Source organism: Nerophis ophidion, linkage group LG18 (assembly GCF_033978795.1).
Source record: "Nerophis ophidion isolate RoL-2023_Sa linkage group LG18, RoL_Noph_v1.0, whole genome shotgun sequence".
NCBI lineage: Eukaryota > Metazoa > Chordata > Actinopteri > Syngnathiformes > Syngnathidae > Nerophis > Nerophis ophidion.
In genome coordinates, this window is record NC_084628.1 from 30,592,345 (window position 1) to 30,608,062 (window position 15,718).

Below are 15,718 nucleotides of genomic sequence, written 5' to 3' on the forward strand. Positions count from 1 at the left end.
CTTTTGCAGACCCAGAGTCCTGTCTGTGTTGTTATTGTGTTTGCAGACCCATAGTATGTGACCGTGTTGTTGTTGTGTTTACAGACCCAGAGTCTGTGACTGTGTTATTGTTGTGTTTGCAGAAGCAGAGTCCGTAAATGTGTTGTTGTTGTGTTTGCAGACCCAGAGTCTGTGACTGTGTTATTGTTATGTTTGCTGATGCAGAGTCTGTGACTGTGTTGTTGTTGTGTTTGCAGACCCAGAGTCTGTGACTGTGTTGTTGTTGTGTTTGCAGACCCAGAGTCTGTGACTGTGTTGTTGTTGTGTTTGCAGACCCAGAGTCTGTGACTGTGTTGTTGTTGTGTTTGCAGACCCAGAGTCTGTGACTGTGTTGTTGTTGTGTTTGCAGACCCAGAGTCTGTGACTGTGTTGTTGTGTTTGCAGACCCAGAGTCTGTGACTGTGTTGTTGTTGTGTTTGCAGACCCAGAGTCTGTGACTGTGTTGTTGTGTTTGCAGACCCAGAGTCTGTGACTGTGTTGTTGTTGTGTTTGCAGACCCAGAGTCTGTGACTGTGTTGTTGTTGTGTTTGCAGACCCGTAGAATGTAACTGTGTTGTTGTTGTCTTTGCAGACCCAGAGTCTGTGACAGTGTTGTTGTTGTGTTTGCAGGCCCAGAGTCTGTGACTGTGTTGTTGTTGTGTTTGCAGACGCAGAGTCTGTGATTGTGTTGTTGTTGCGTTTGCAGACCCAGTCTGTGACTGTGTTGTTGTTGTGTTTGCAGACGCAGAGTCTGTGACTGTGTTGTTGTTGTGTTTGCAGACCCAGAGTCTGGGACTGTGTTGTTGTGTTTGCATTCCCAGAGTAAGTGACTGTGTTATTGTTGTGTTTGCAGACGCAGAGTCTGTGACTGTGTTATTGTTGTGTTTGCAGACCCAGAGTCTGTGACTGTGTTATTGTTATGTTTGCGGACCCAGAGTCTGGGACTGTGTTGTTGTTGTGTTTAAAGACCTAGAGTCTGGGACTGTGTTGTTGTTGTGTTTACAGACCCAGAGTCTGTGACTGTGTTGTTGTTGTTGTGTTTACAGACCCAGAGTCTGTGACTGTGTTGTTGTTGTGTTTACAGACCCAGAGTATTTGACTGTGTTGTTGTTGTGTTTACAGACCCAGAGTCTGGGACTGTGTTGTTGTTGTGTTTACAGACCCAGAGTCTGTGACTGTGTTGTTGTTGTGTTTACAGACCCAGAGTCTGTGACTGTGTTGTTGTTGTGTTTGCAGACCCAGAGTCTGGGACTGTGTTGTTGTTGTGTTTGCGGACCCAGAGTCTGTGCCTCTGTTGTCGTTGTGCTTGCAGACCCCGAATCCGTGACTGTGTTGTTGTTGTGTTTTTGCAAACCCAGATTCTGTGACTGTGTTGTTGTTGTGTTTGCCCACCTAGAGTCTGTGACTGTGTTGTTGTTGTGTTTGCAGAAGCAGAGTCTGTGACTTTGTTGTTCTGTTGGCAGACCCAGAGTCTGTGACTGTGTTGTTGTTGTGTTTACGGACCCAGAATCTGTGACTGTATTGTTGTTGTGTTTGCGGACCCAGAATCTGTGACTTTGTTGTTGTTGTGTTTGCAGACCCAGAGTGTGTGACTGTGTTGTTGTTGTTGTGTTTGCAGACCCAAAGTCTGTGACTGTGTTGTTGTTGTGTTTGCCCACCTAGAGTCTATGACTGTGTTGTTGTTGTGTTTGCAGAACCAGAGTCTGTGACTTTGTTGTTCTTTTTGCAGACCCAGAGTCTTGTCTGTGTTGTTATTGTGTTTGCAGACCCATAGTATGTGACCGTGTTGTTGTGTTTACAGACGCAGAGTCTGTGACTTTGTTGTTCTGTTGGCAGACCCAGAGTCTGTGACTGTGTTGTTGTTGTGTTTACGGACCCAGAATCTGTGACTGTGTTGTTGTTGTGTTTGCGGACCCAGAATCTGTGACTTTGTTGTTGTTGTGTTTGCAGACCCAGAGTGTGTGACTGTGTTGTTGTTGTTGTGTTTGCAGACCCAGTCTGTGACTGTGTTGTTGTTGTGTTTGCCCACCTAGAGTCTATGACTGTGTTGTTGTTGTGTTTGCAGAACCAGAGTCTGTGACTTTGTTGTTCCTTTTGCAGACCCAGAGTCTTGTCTGTGTTGTTATTGTGTTTGCAGACCCATAGTATGTGACCGTGTTGTTGTTGTGTTTACAGACCCAGAGTCTGTGACTGTGTTATTGTTGTGTTTGCAGAAGCAGAGTCCGTAACTGTGTTGTTGTGTTTGCAGACCCAGAGTCTGTGACTGTGTTATTGTTATGTTTGCTGATGCAGAGTCTGTGACTGTGTTGTTGTTGTGTTTGCAGACCCAGAGTCTGTGACTGTGTTGTTGTTGTGTTTGCAGACCCAGAGTCTGTGACTGTGTTGTTGTTGTGTTTGCAGACGCAGAGTCTGTGATTGTGTTGTTGTTGCGTTTGCAGACCCAGAGTGTGACTGTGTTGTTGTTGTGTTTGCAGACGCAGAGTCTGTGACTGTGTTGTTGTTGTGTTTGCAGACCCAGAGTCTGGGACTGTGTTGTTGTGTTTGCATTCCCAGAGTAAGTGACTGTGTTATTGTTGTGTTTGCAGACGCAGAGTCTGTGACTGTGTTATTGTTGTGTTTGCAGACCCAGAGTCTGTGACTGTGTTATTGTTATGTTTGCGGACCCAGAGTCTGGGACTGTGTTGTTGTTGTGTTTAAAGACCTAGAGTCTGGGACTGTGTTGTTGTTGTGTTTACAGACCCAGAGTCTGTGACTGTGTTGTTGTTGTTGTGTTTACAGACCCAGAGTCTGTGACTGTGTTATTGTTGTGTTTGCAGACCCAGAGTCTTGGACTGTGTTGTTGTTGTGTTTACAGACCCAGAGTATTTGACTGTGTTGTTGTTGTGTTTACAGACCCAGAGTCTGGGACTGTGTTGTTGTTGTGTTTACAGACCCAGAGTCTGTGACTGTGTTGTTGTTGTGTTTACAGACCCAGAGTCTGTGACTGTGTTGTTGTTGTGTTTGCAGACCCAGAGTCTGGGACTGTGTTGTTGTTGTGTTTGCGGACCCAGAGTCTGTGCCTCTGTTGTCGTTGTGCTTGCAGACCCCGAATCTGTGACTGTGTTGTTGTTGTGTTTTTGCAAACCCAGATTCTGTGACTGTGTTGTTGTTGTGTTTGCCCACCTAGAGTCTGTGACTGTGTTGTTGTTGTGTTTACGGACCCAGAATCTGTGACTGTGTTGTTGTTGTGTTTGCGGACCCAGAATCTGTGACTTTGTTGTTGTTGTTGTGTTTGCAGACCCAGAGTGTGTGACTGTGTTGTTTTTCTGTTTGCAGACCCAGAGTGTGTGACTGTGTTGTTGTTGTTGTGTTTGCAGACCCAAAGTCTGTGACTGTGTTGTTGTTGTGTTTGCCCACCTAGAGTCTATGACTGTGTTGTTGTTGTGTTTGCAGAACCAAAGTCTGTGACTTTGTTGTTCTTTTTGCAGACCCAGAGTCTTGTCTGTGTTGTTATTGTGTTTGTAGACCCATAGTATGTGACCGTGTTGTTGTTGTGTTTACGGACGCAGAGTCTGTGACTTTGTTGTTCTGTTGGCAGACCCAGAGTCTGTGACTGTGTTGTTGTTGTGTTTACGGACCCAGAATCTGTGACTGTGTTGTTGTTGTGTTTGCGGACCCAGAATCTGTGACTTTGTTGTTGTTGTGTTTGCAGACCCAGAGTGTGTGACTGTGTTGTTGTTGTTGTGTTTGCAGACCCAGTCTGTGACTGTGTTGTTGTTGTGTTTGCCCACCTAGAGTCTATGACTGTGTTGTTGTTGTGTTTGCAGAACCAGAGTCTGTGACTTTGTTGTTCCTTTTGCAGACCCAGAGTCTTGTCTGTGTTGTTATTGTGTTTGCAGACCCATAGTATGTGACCGTGTTGTTGTTGTGTTTACAGACCCAGAGTCTGTGACTGTGTTATTGTTGTGTTTGCAGAAGCAGAGTCCATAACTGTGTTGTTGTTGTGTTTGCAGACCCAGAGTCTGTGACTGTGTTATTGTTATGTTTGCTGATGCAGAGTCTGTGACTGTGTTGTTGTTGTGTTTGCAGACCCAGAGTCTGTGACTGTGTTGTTGTTGTGTTTGCAGACTCAGAGTGTGACCGTGTTGTTGTTTTTGCAGACCCAGAGTCTGTGACTTTGTTGTTCTGTTTGCAGACCCAGAGTCTGTGACTGTGTTGTTTTTGTGTTTATAGACCCAGAGTATGTGACTGTGTTGTTGTTGTGTTTGCAGACCCAGAGTCTGTGACTGTGTTGTTGTTGTGTTTGCAGACCCGGAGTATGGATATGTGTTGTTGTTGTTGTGTTTGCAGACCCTGAATTTGTGACTGTGTTGTTGTTGTGTTTGCAGACTCTGAATTTGTGACTGTGTTGTTGTTGTGTTTGACCACCCAGTCTGTGACTTTGTTGTTGTGTTTGCAGAGCCCCCGCGTCCGTGACTGTGTTGTTGTTGTGTTTGCAGACCCAGAGTCTGTGACTGTGTTGTTGTTGTGTTTGCAGACCCAGAGTCTGTGACTGTGTTTTTGTTGTGTTTGCAGACCCAGAGTCTGTGACGGTGTTGTTGTTCTGTTTGCAGACCCAGAGTCCGCGATTGTGTTGTTGTTGTTGTGTTTGCAGACCTGGTGTATGTAACTTTGTTGTTGTTGTGTTTTCAGACCCTGAGTTTGTGACTGTGTTCTTGTTGTTTTTGCAGACCCAGAGTCTGTGACTGGAGACCTGGAGGCAGCCATGGCGGTGCAGCTCAACCCTTGGGTGGAATACCAGTTCCGAGTGGTGGCCAGTAACGCAATCGGAACTGGAGACCCCAGTCCACCTTCGAGAGGGGTCCGCACTAAAGAAGCAGGTCATTCAGAGCTAATGCTACTTATGCTAATGATATATAAACAAACATGTAACTCAGTGCTAAAAGCTACTTATGCTAATGATATTTAAAAAAGCAGAGCTAATACTACTTATACTAATTATATGTAAAGAAGTAGGTAACTCAGAGCTAATGCTACTTATGCTAATTATATGCAGCATCAATGACGACTCAGCAAGCGTGTTTCATTCTCAATGATTTAAGTATTACTTTGAAGTGGTAAAATATTACTTTGAAGTGTCAAAGTATTACTTTGAAGTAATGAATTATTAATTTGAAGTGTTTAAAGTATTACCATGAAATGTTAAACTATTACTTTGAAGTATTACATTATTACTTTGAAGTAATAAACTTTGAAGTAATAAAGTATTACTCTGAAGTAATAAAGTATTACTTTGAAGTATTATTACTTTGAAGTAATAACGTATTACTTTGAAAGTATTAATTTGAAGTAATAAAGTATTACTTTGAAGTAATAAAGTATTATTTTGAAGTAATAATGTATTACTTTGAAGTAATAAAGTATTACTTTGAAGAAATAACATTACTTTAAAGTATTAAAGTATTACTTTAAAGTAATAAAGTATTACTTTGAAGTAATAAAGTATTACTTTGAAGTAATAAAGTATTTTTGAAGTATTACTTTGAAGTAATAAAGTATTACTTTCAAGTAAAAGTAGTATAACTTTGGAGTATAAAATATTACTTTGAAGTGATAAAGTATTACTTTGAAGTAATAAAGTATTACTTTGAAGTATTAAATGAAGTGATAAAGTATTACTTTCAAGTTATAAATTACTTTGAAGTATTACAGTCTTACTTTAAAGTAATAAAATATTACTTTGAAAAATTATAGTATTACTTTGAAGTAATAAAGTATTAATTTGAAATAATAAAGTATTACTTTGAAGTAACATACAAGTCAATCCGATACTTTTTTGGGAAAATCTAAATGAAAGTAATAAGTTTCATACCAAAATAAAATTGGTACATTTTCGACTGCTACTTTAGCGATGCTGACCAGGTAAAAACACTGTTGGTGTTAAAATGAAAAACAAAGGACAATTAAGTGAAATATGATGAGATGATTTAGTCCATTTTGTTTGTCTTCAGTGCCGTCTGTGGCGCCCGCTAAGGTGAGCGGTGGCAGTGGTCGCAGGCACGAGTTGGTCATCTCCTGGGAGGTGAGTCTCCTTCCAAGGTCACAAATGTCAAAGAATGAATAGTGAACACATTACTTTGACATCGATGTTGTCATTCCTGTTTGGAACACGGCCATGTTGTTGTTGTGTTGAGAGCAGCAGGCAAGACGTAATAAAAGTTGCTTTGCGTGATCGCTCTCCTCTAAACCAACATTTGGGACCACTTGTTTCACGGCTAATGGACAGAAAAGCAGCTCGTTGCTCTTTAATTATTCATTGGGCTTTAATGGCCGCCATGATGAGTCAGCACTTGATTGCAGAAAGAGGAACCAAGCGTGACTCCACTTTTAAGACCCGCCTCCATCGATCAGCTGCCGTCCGGATTTATTTCCAGGAAACCTGTCGTCACCTTCTTAGTGCTGCTCCCTGCCAGCTGCTCACACCAAGTATCAGTCAGTCTGGTGCAGCACACTTCCACACCACCGCCAGCGACAACAAACTCAAGCTGGCAAAGCATTGAGGCAAGAGAGAAAAATGTGTGATGATAACCATAGAAGCAGAAGTGGAGCTCAGTGTTTTTTCAGCAACCAAACACTACTAGGTGACGGTACACTCTGTACAGTACATACTGTACATGTAGTACTCTCATTGAAGTTTTACTTCATCTGGAACAATATCTCAAGTTCTCAGCTCTGCTTTCCATGACAATAATTAAATATCATGTTGACCTTTAGGGTTGGCCACATATGTGGTCCTCTCGAAGGTTTCTCATAGTCATCATGGTCGACGTCCCACTGGGGTGAGTTTTTCCTTGCCCTTATGTGCGCCCTACCGAGCTTGTCGTTGTGGTTTGTGCAGCCCTTTGAGGCACTTGTGATTTAGGGCTATATATACATAAACATTGATTGATTAATCTATATATATATCCATCCATCCATCCATTTCCTACCGCTTATTCCCTTTCGGGGTCGCGGGGGGCGCTGGCGCCTATCTCAGCTTCAATCGGGCGGAAGGCGGGGTACACCCTGGACAAGTCGCCACCTCATCGCAGGGCTATATATATATATATATATATATATATATGGCCACCCATCCAAATGATGAAAATCAGGTGTCCTTATCAGGTGTATAAAATCAAGCACTTAGGAATGGAGACTATTTTTCCAAACATTTGTGAAAGAATGTGCCGCTCTCAGTGATTTACAGCGTGGAACTGTCATAGGATGCCACCTCTGCAACAGTCGTGAAATTTCCTCGCTCCTAAATATTCCAGAGTAAACTTTATTATAAGAAAAGTGAAGAGTTTGGGAACAACAGCAATTCAGCCACCAAGCGGTAGGCAACATAAACTGACAGAGAGGTCAGCATAGTGCAAAGACTTTCTGCACAGTCAGTTGCTACAGAGCTCCAAACTTCATGTGACCTTCCAAGTGGCGCACGTACAGTACGCAGGGAGCTTCATGGATTGATTTTTCATGGCCGAGCAGCTACATCTAAGCCATAAGTCCAATGGGGACTGCAGTGGTGTAAAGCAGTGACAAGCCTTCTCCGTCAGGCTTCTCACTGACAATTTGGTAATGTTTTGGTTTGTCCTTTTTGTGTTTAATTTCCTGTCAGCGCTCCTATTTTTGGTCAGTTTCTTGCTTGTCTCGCTGAGTGCTGTTTTCCCTCACCTGCGGCTGATTGGCACCTGGCCACACCTGGTGTCAATCAGTCGGCTGCTATTTATACCTGCCTCGCCCTCCAGTCAGGGCTGGGGAACCGTAAGCTGTTACCTGTAGGCTGGTTGCTGTCTCCAGTTTTCTCGTTTCCTGTTCGCTGTTTCCAGTTCACCTGTTTTACTGGTATCCTGTTTCCTATCTCCTGGTTTGTGTTTTTCCTGCATTTTTTGAACATTAAAAATCATGACTTCCTGTATCAGGCCTGCCATCTCAGCATGTTGGGGTCCTTCATCACACCTACTGTACTTCTGTTGTAAAACAGCATTTAAAATGTCTTCTAAGTCTACTATGTGACATCCAGTAAGAACACACAGATAATATTTCAAATTGATTGACTCCTACAGGCGTTTCAGTACATGTGCAAACAAATCAATGTTTCGCTGTAAAACAGGACAGAAATATTCTGCTTGATTTGTCACAGAAACATTTTGCTGGAAGGAAGTCAAAGTTCAACTTGCCATTTATTGATTGTTGCTTGCAGCATTTTCTACAAACCACATTGTTGAAGAAAACATATTTGTCCACACACCCACTACATTGTACTACATATTCTATAATAGATGTACCAGATATTTTACAACATATTTGATACATAAATAATAATATATTTACCATAAAATTACTACATATTTAATACATATTTCGTTGTATATTTACCATAGAATTACTACATATTCATCTTAAATATCATCATATATTTACCATAAAATTACTTAATATTTATCACATATTTACCATAAAATTACTTAATATTTAATACATTTTCTATTATATATTTATAATAAAATTACTACATGTTTAATACATAATTTATTATATATTTACCATAAAATTACTACATATTTATTTTATATTTTATTATATATTTACCATAAAATTACTACATATTTATTCTAAATTTTATTATACATTTACCATAAAATTGCTATATATTTAATACATATTTTATTATATATTTACCATAAAATTACTACAGATTTAATACATATTTTATTATATATTTACCATAAAATTACTACATATGTAACACATATTTTATTATATATTTACCATAAAATTACTACATATGTAACACATATTTTATTATATATTTACCATAAAATTACTACATATTTAATACATATTTTATCATATATTTACCATATAATTACAACATATTTTACTACATATTTAATACATATATCATGTATTACCATATAATAACAACATATGTTACAACATATTTTATTATATATTTACCATAAAATTACTACATATTTAATACATATTTTATAATATATATTTACCATACAATTACTACATATGTAATACATTTGTTATTATATATTTACCATAAAATTACTACATATTTAATACATATTTTATCATATATTTACCATATAATTACAACATATTTTACTACATATTTAATACATATTATATCATTTATTACCATATAGTTGAAACATATTTTACTACATATTTTATTATATATTTACCATACAATGACTACATATTTTATCATACATTTCCCATATAATTACAACATATTTTATTACATATTTAATACATATTTTATCATATATTTACAACATATTTTACTACATATTTGCCCCTATGTATATAGGGCAAATATGTACCACTGTTTATATATATTTATGTGTGTGTGTGTGTGTGTGTGTGTGTGTGTGTGTGTGTGTGTGTGTGTGTGTGTGTGTGTGTGTGTGTGTGTGTGTGTGTGTGTGTGCGTGCGTGCGTGCGTGCGTGCGTGCGTGCGTGCGTGCGTGCGTGCGTGTGTGCGTGCGTGTGTGTGGTTAGAGCAGTGGTTCCTAACCTTGTTGGAGGTATCGAACCCCACCAGTTTCATAAGCGCATTCACCGAACCCTTCTTTAGTGAAAAATAAAATGTTTTCTTTTTAAATTCAAGACAAAGTTAGATGTTTTTGGTAACACTTTAGAATGAGGAACACATTATAAGTAATAAAGACTTATTTTAGAGTTATTTGGTTAGGGTTAGTGTCAGGGTTAAAGGGTTAGGGTTATAATAAGGCCATGCCGAATAAGGCATTAATAAGTACTTAATAATGATTAGTTAAGAGCCAATATGTTACTAATTTGCATGTTATTAAGCAACTAATTAACGGTGACTATGTTTACCATACTAAAGTGTTACCATGTTTTTTTTACTGGTGCACAAAATGAACCATGCATGAACATCACCGTGTTCAAACAACAAAACCGAACACAGTGCATAAACTCACAACAAATTTTACACCTGCAAATCAGTCTGCTGTTGCCGTTTCCGTAATACGCCGACAGGGAGAAGTTTGTATTTACACGATGAGTCGGGTGTGTTTTGACCTCTGCCGAACCCCTGAGGCCGGCTCACCGAACCCCTAGGGTTTGATCGAACCCAGGTTAAGAACCACTGGGTTAGAGTATCCGTCCTGAGATCGGTAGGTCGTGAGTTCAAACCCCGGCCGGGTCATACCAAAGACTTTGAAAATGGAACCCATTACCTCCTTGCCTGGCACTCAGCATCAACGGCTGGAATTGGAGGTTAAATCACCAAAATGATTCCTGAGTGCGGCCGCTGCTGCTGCTCACTGCTCCCCTCACCTCCCAGGGGGTGGTAAAAGGGGATGGGTAAAATACAGAGAATAATTTCACCACACTGTCATGATCCATTTCCTGGATCAGATTTTGTTTAGTTGTGTTCTGTTCCACTACCTCAGTTCTGTTGTCAGCACCCCTGGGTTTGTTTTAGTTACCATGTGTGCAAATTAGTATCACCTGCCTCTGATTAGTGTCCGGGATGCTCACCTGCTACCGGGCATTAATCAGAGAGCTACTTTTCCCGTTTCTTTGTCACGCTCGGCCTGGCTTCCTTATTTGCAGTATGCAACAGTTACCTTGGTCAATTCCTGTTTCTATGTTTCTGGATTCCTGATTCCTGTGCTAAGTTTGTGCCTCAGTGTCTCTTTCTTTGTTTCCTGTCTTTTTGTATTTTGTATGATTTATGAGGAATACATCATATCCTACCTGCACGCTTCTTCCGGAGTTTCCCGGGCAGAACGACCACGCAGTAACATGCCACCCAACCCTGACACTCACTGCTCCTCTTATATGTTTTCTATCTATTTATCATTTATTTAAAATATTAAAGAATATTGAAAGCTGCCATTCCCCACACAATTACCAGTCAGAAAAGACATTAGTGCCTGTCAGGTTCGTCCCTGATAGTTTCGTTAGGTTTTAGTTTTTCCTCTGTGTCTTTGTTTCCTGTAATCGCTTTTAGATTGGTTATTTCCTGTTTTTCTCCCTGAGCGCTGTTTCCCCTTAGTTGCGGCTGATTGGCACCTGGCCACACCTGGTGTCAATCAGCCAGGTGCTATTTGAACCTGTTTTGTCCTCCAGTCAGATGCTGGATTATTGTCGGTAATGCTTGTCATAGAACCTGTAGCTGTTTGCAGCGTGCTGTCTTTTTGTTGCTAGTTCCTGTTTGCTGGATCCTGTTTCCCGTTTTTCCAGTTTGGCTGTTCCTAGTTCCTGGTTTTTGTTTTTTCATTTCTAAAGATTAAATCATGTTTTTCTGCGCAATGCCTGCCGCCTTCTCTGCATCTTGGGGTTCGTCACCAACACAATCTAACAGTGCCGTTGAGCAAGGCATTTAATTCATGCAGCACTTGTGAGTTCAGTTCCAGCAGAATTGATGAATCAATGTTTAAATGATGGAACTTTGCTGCCATCGACTGAAGGAAGACCTATAATGAATTCATAAAAGAACCAAACTTCATGAATGTTTTTTGTGACCAACAAGTATGTGCTCCAATCACTCTATCACAAAAAAATAAGAGTTGTAGAAATGATTGGAAACTCAAGACAGCCATGATATTATGTTCTTTACAACTGTATGTCATCTTTTGACCACAACTGTATATGTGTATATATATATATATATATATATATATATATATATATATATATATATATATATATATATATATATATATATATATATATACATACATACATACACATATAATGTGTGTTACGACATATATGTGTGTTTATATCTATAAGTATGTATTTGTTATATGTTTTGGACCTTCCAGCCCGTGTCAGAAGAGTTCCAGAACGTGAAGTATATATATATATATATATATATATATATATATATACACATACACATATAATGTGTCTTATGACATATATGTGTGTTTATATGTATGAGTATGTATTTATTATATGTTTTGGACCTTCCAGCCCGTGTCAGAAGAGTTCCAGAACGGTGAAGTATATATAAATGATAAATAAATGGGTTGTACTTGTATAGCGCTTTTCTACCTTCAAGGTACTCAAAGCGCTTTGACACTACTTCCACATTTACCCATTCACACACACATTCACACACTGATGGAGGGAGCTGCCATGCAAGGCGCTAACCAGCACCCATCAGGAGCAAGGGTGAAGTGTCTTGCTCAGGACACAACGGACGTGACGAGGTTGGTACTAGGTGGGGATTGAACCAGGGACCCTCGTGTTACGCACAGTCACTCTCCCATATATATATATATATATATATATATATATATATATACATACACATATAATGTGTGTTACGACATATATGTGTGTTTATATCTATAAGTATGTATTTATTATATGTTTTGGACCTTCCAGCCCGTGTCAGAAGAGTTCCAGAACGGTGAAGTATATATATATATATATATATATATATATATATATATATATATATATATATATATATATATATATATGTATATATATATATATATATATATATATATATATATATATATATATACATACATATATAATGTGTGTTACGACATATATGTGTGTTTATATGTATAAGTATGTATTTATTATATGTTTTGGACCTTCCAGCCTGTGTCAGAAGAGTTCCAGAACGGTGAAGGTTTCGGGTACATCGTGGCCTTCCGCGCTAACGGCAGCAGAGGGTGGAAGGAGAAAATGGTGACGTGTGCAGACTCCGCCTCCTACAAGTACCGAGATGAGACCTTCCCGCCTCTCACCGCCTTCCAGGTGAAAGTGGGCGTGTACAACAACAAGGGGGACGGTCCTTTCAGCCAGGTGGTCATCATTCACTCTGCAGAGGGCGGTGAGGTGACACACACACACGCACACGCACACACTACCTCACACTGCGTGTGCACAGAACCCAGGGAGGCGCCATCAGACGTCAAGGCCTCCACCATTTCCTCTTCACAAATAAAGGTCACGTGGACGCCACCGCATCCTGGTCCTGGAAGGCCCCGAGGCTATGAGGTCAGAGTCAAAATCAGACTCCCATACTCGCACTCATGTACTGCAGTTATGGTCTCTGTCATGCACGCACTCAGGCACTGCACTCGTGCACTTCAGTCATGTTCTCTGTCAGGCACGCACTCATACACTAGACTAAAAAATAGCTTTTACCCAAGAGCCATAGTAGCACTAAACAGGCACTGAGTGTCCATATGTCCATCATGTCCTCATGTGTAATGTTTAAATGTTTTTCTATTTTTTTGGACTACAATGTGAAATAATGTTTTATGTATGTATACATAGATACATCTGTCATCTCTATCTTTTTTTATTTTATTTATTTTTTATTTATTTATTTATTTTTTTTAATTTATACTACCATATTGTATATGCACCTTAGGAGGAGCTGCTCCAATTTCGTTGTTCTTTGAACCTGTTCATTGCAATAATGACAATAAAACTCTATTCTATTCTATTCTATTCTATACACACATTCATACACTCATTCATACATTGCACTTTTGCTCACTGTCTTGCACGCACTCATGCACTGCACTCATGCGCTCTGTCATGCAGGCACTGATGCATGTACTCATGCACGCACTCAGGCACTGCACTCATGCTCTCTGTCAGGCACGCACTCATGCACTGCACTCGTGCACTGCACTCGTGCACTTCAGTCATGTTCTCTGTCAGGCACTTATGCTCACTGTCATGCACGCACTCATGCGCTGCACTCATGTTCCCTGTCATGTGCACAATAATGCACTGCACTCATGCGCTGCACTCATGTTCTCTGTCATGTGCACACTAATGCACTGCACTCATGCGCTGCACTCATGCTCTCTGTCATGCGCGCACACTCATACACGCACTCATGCTTGCACTCATATTCGCTGTCATGCACACATTCATGCACGCACTCATGCTCTGTCATGCACTGCACTCATCAATAAATCAATCAATCAATGTTTATTTATATAGCCCCAAATCACAAATGTCTCAAAGGACTGCACAAATCATTACGACTACAACATCCAGAACTCATGTTCTGTCATGCACTGCACTCATGCTCTCTGTCATGCGCGCACTCATGCACGCTCTCATTCTCGCACTCATGTTGGCTTTTATGCACACACTCATGCCCGCACTCATGTTGGCTTTCATGCACACACTCATGTGCTGCACTCATGCACACACTCATACAGATACTCATGCTTGCACTTATGCTACACTCATGTTCGCTGTCATGCATGCACTCATGCACACTCTCATGCACGCACTAATGTTGGCTTTCATGCACACACTCATGCTCGCACTCATGCGCTGCCCTCATGCACTCACTCATGCTCGCACTCATGCACTGCACTCATGGACACACTCATGCGCTGCACTCATGCATGCACTCATGCACTGCACTCATGGACACACTCATGCGCTGCGCTCATGCATGCACTCACTCATGCACTCACTCATTTGATTGATTGATTGATACTTTTATTAGTAGATTGCACAGTTCAGTACATATTCCGTACAATTGACCACTAAATGGTAACACCCGAATAAGTTTTTCAACTTGTTTAAGTCGGGGTCGACGTTAATCAATTCATGGTACAAATATATACTATCAACATAATACAGTCATCACACAAGTTAATCATCATAGTATGTACATTGAATTATTTACATTATTTACAATCCGGGGGGTGGGATGAGGAGCTTTGGTTGATATCAGTACTTCAGTCATCAACAATTGCATCAACAGAGAAATGTGGACATTGAAACAGTGTAGGTCTTATTTAGTAGGATATGTACAGCCAGCAGAGAACATAGTGAGTTCACATAGCATAAGAACAAGTAAATACATTAGAAGTACATTTGAGTTGTTTATAATCCGGGGAGATGGGATGTGAATGGAGGAGGGTATTAGTAAAGTGTTGAAGTTGCCTGGAGGTGTTGTTTTAGAGCGGTTTTGAAGGAATATAGAGATGAACTTTTACACATGTTGGGAGTGCATCCCACATTGATGTGGCATAGAAAGAGAATGAGTTAAGACTTTTGTTAGATCGGAATCTGGGTTCAACGTGGTTTGTGGAGCTCCCCCTGGTGTTGGGGTTATTGTGGTCATTTACGTTAAGGAAGTAGTTTGACATGTACTTCGGTATCAGGAAGGGGTAGCGGATTTTATAGACTAGGCTCTGTGCAAGTTGTTTTACTCTGTCCTCCACCCTGATCCAGCCCACTTTGGGGAAGTGGGTTGGATTGAGGTGTGATCTGTGGTGGAGGTCTAAAAGTAACCGGACTAGCTTATTCTGGGATGTTTGGAGTCTAGATTTGAGGGTTTTGGAGGTTCTGGGGTACCAGGAGGTGCAAGCGGAATCAAAAAAGGGTTGATTGAGAGTTCCCACAAGAATCTTCAAGGTGCTTTTGTTGACCAGAGAGGAGATTCTGTTGAGGAATCTCATTCTTTGGTTGACCTTTTTGATTACCTTGGTTGCCATTTTATCACAGGAAAGATTAGCCTCTAGAATGGAACCTAGGTAGGTGATCTCATCCTTCCTGGTGATAACAATGTCACCCACTTTTATAGTAAAGTCACTGACCTTCTTAAGTTTGATATGGGACCCAAATAGGATGGATTCCGTTTTACCTAAGTGTATGGATAGCTTGTTGTCAGCGAGCCAGGTGC

General features: G+C 40.3%; 1 protein-coding gene across 1 annotated transcript in view; it reads left to right on the plus strand.

Annotated features, from left to right (window-relative positions):
* Positions 1-15,718, plus strand: part of LOC133537107 (contactin-5-like) — a 125,080-nt gene that overhangs the window by 102,874 nt on the left and 6,488 nt on the right. Inside the window, exons 17-20 of the mRNA XM_061877972.1 lie at positions 4,728-4,877; positions 6,009-6,079; positions 12,649-12,883; positions 12,941-13,050. Of these exons, the coding sequence (XP_061733956.1) occupies positions 4,728-4,877; positions 6,009-6,079; positions 12,649-12,883; positions 12,941-13,050 (566 nt within the window). The remainder of the gene's footprint in view (positions 1-4,727; positions 4,878-6,008; positions 6,080-12,648; positions 12,884-12,940; positions 13,051-15,718) is intronic.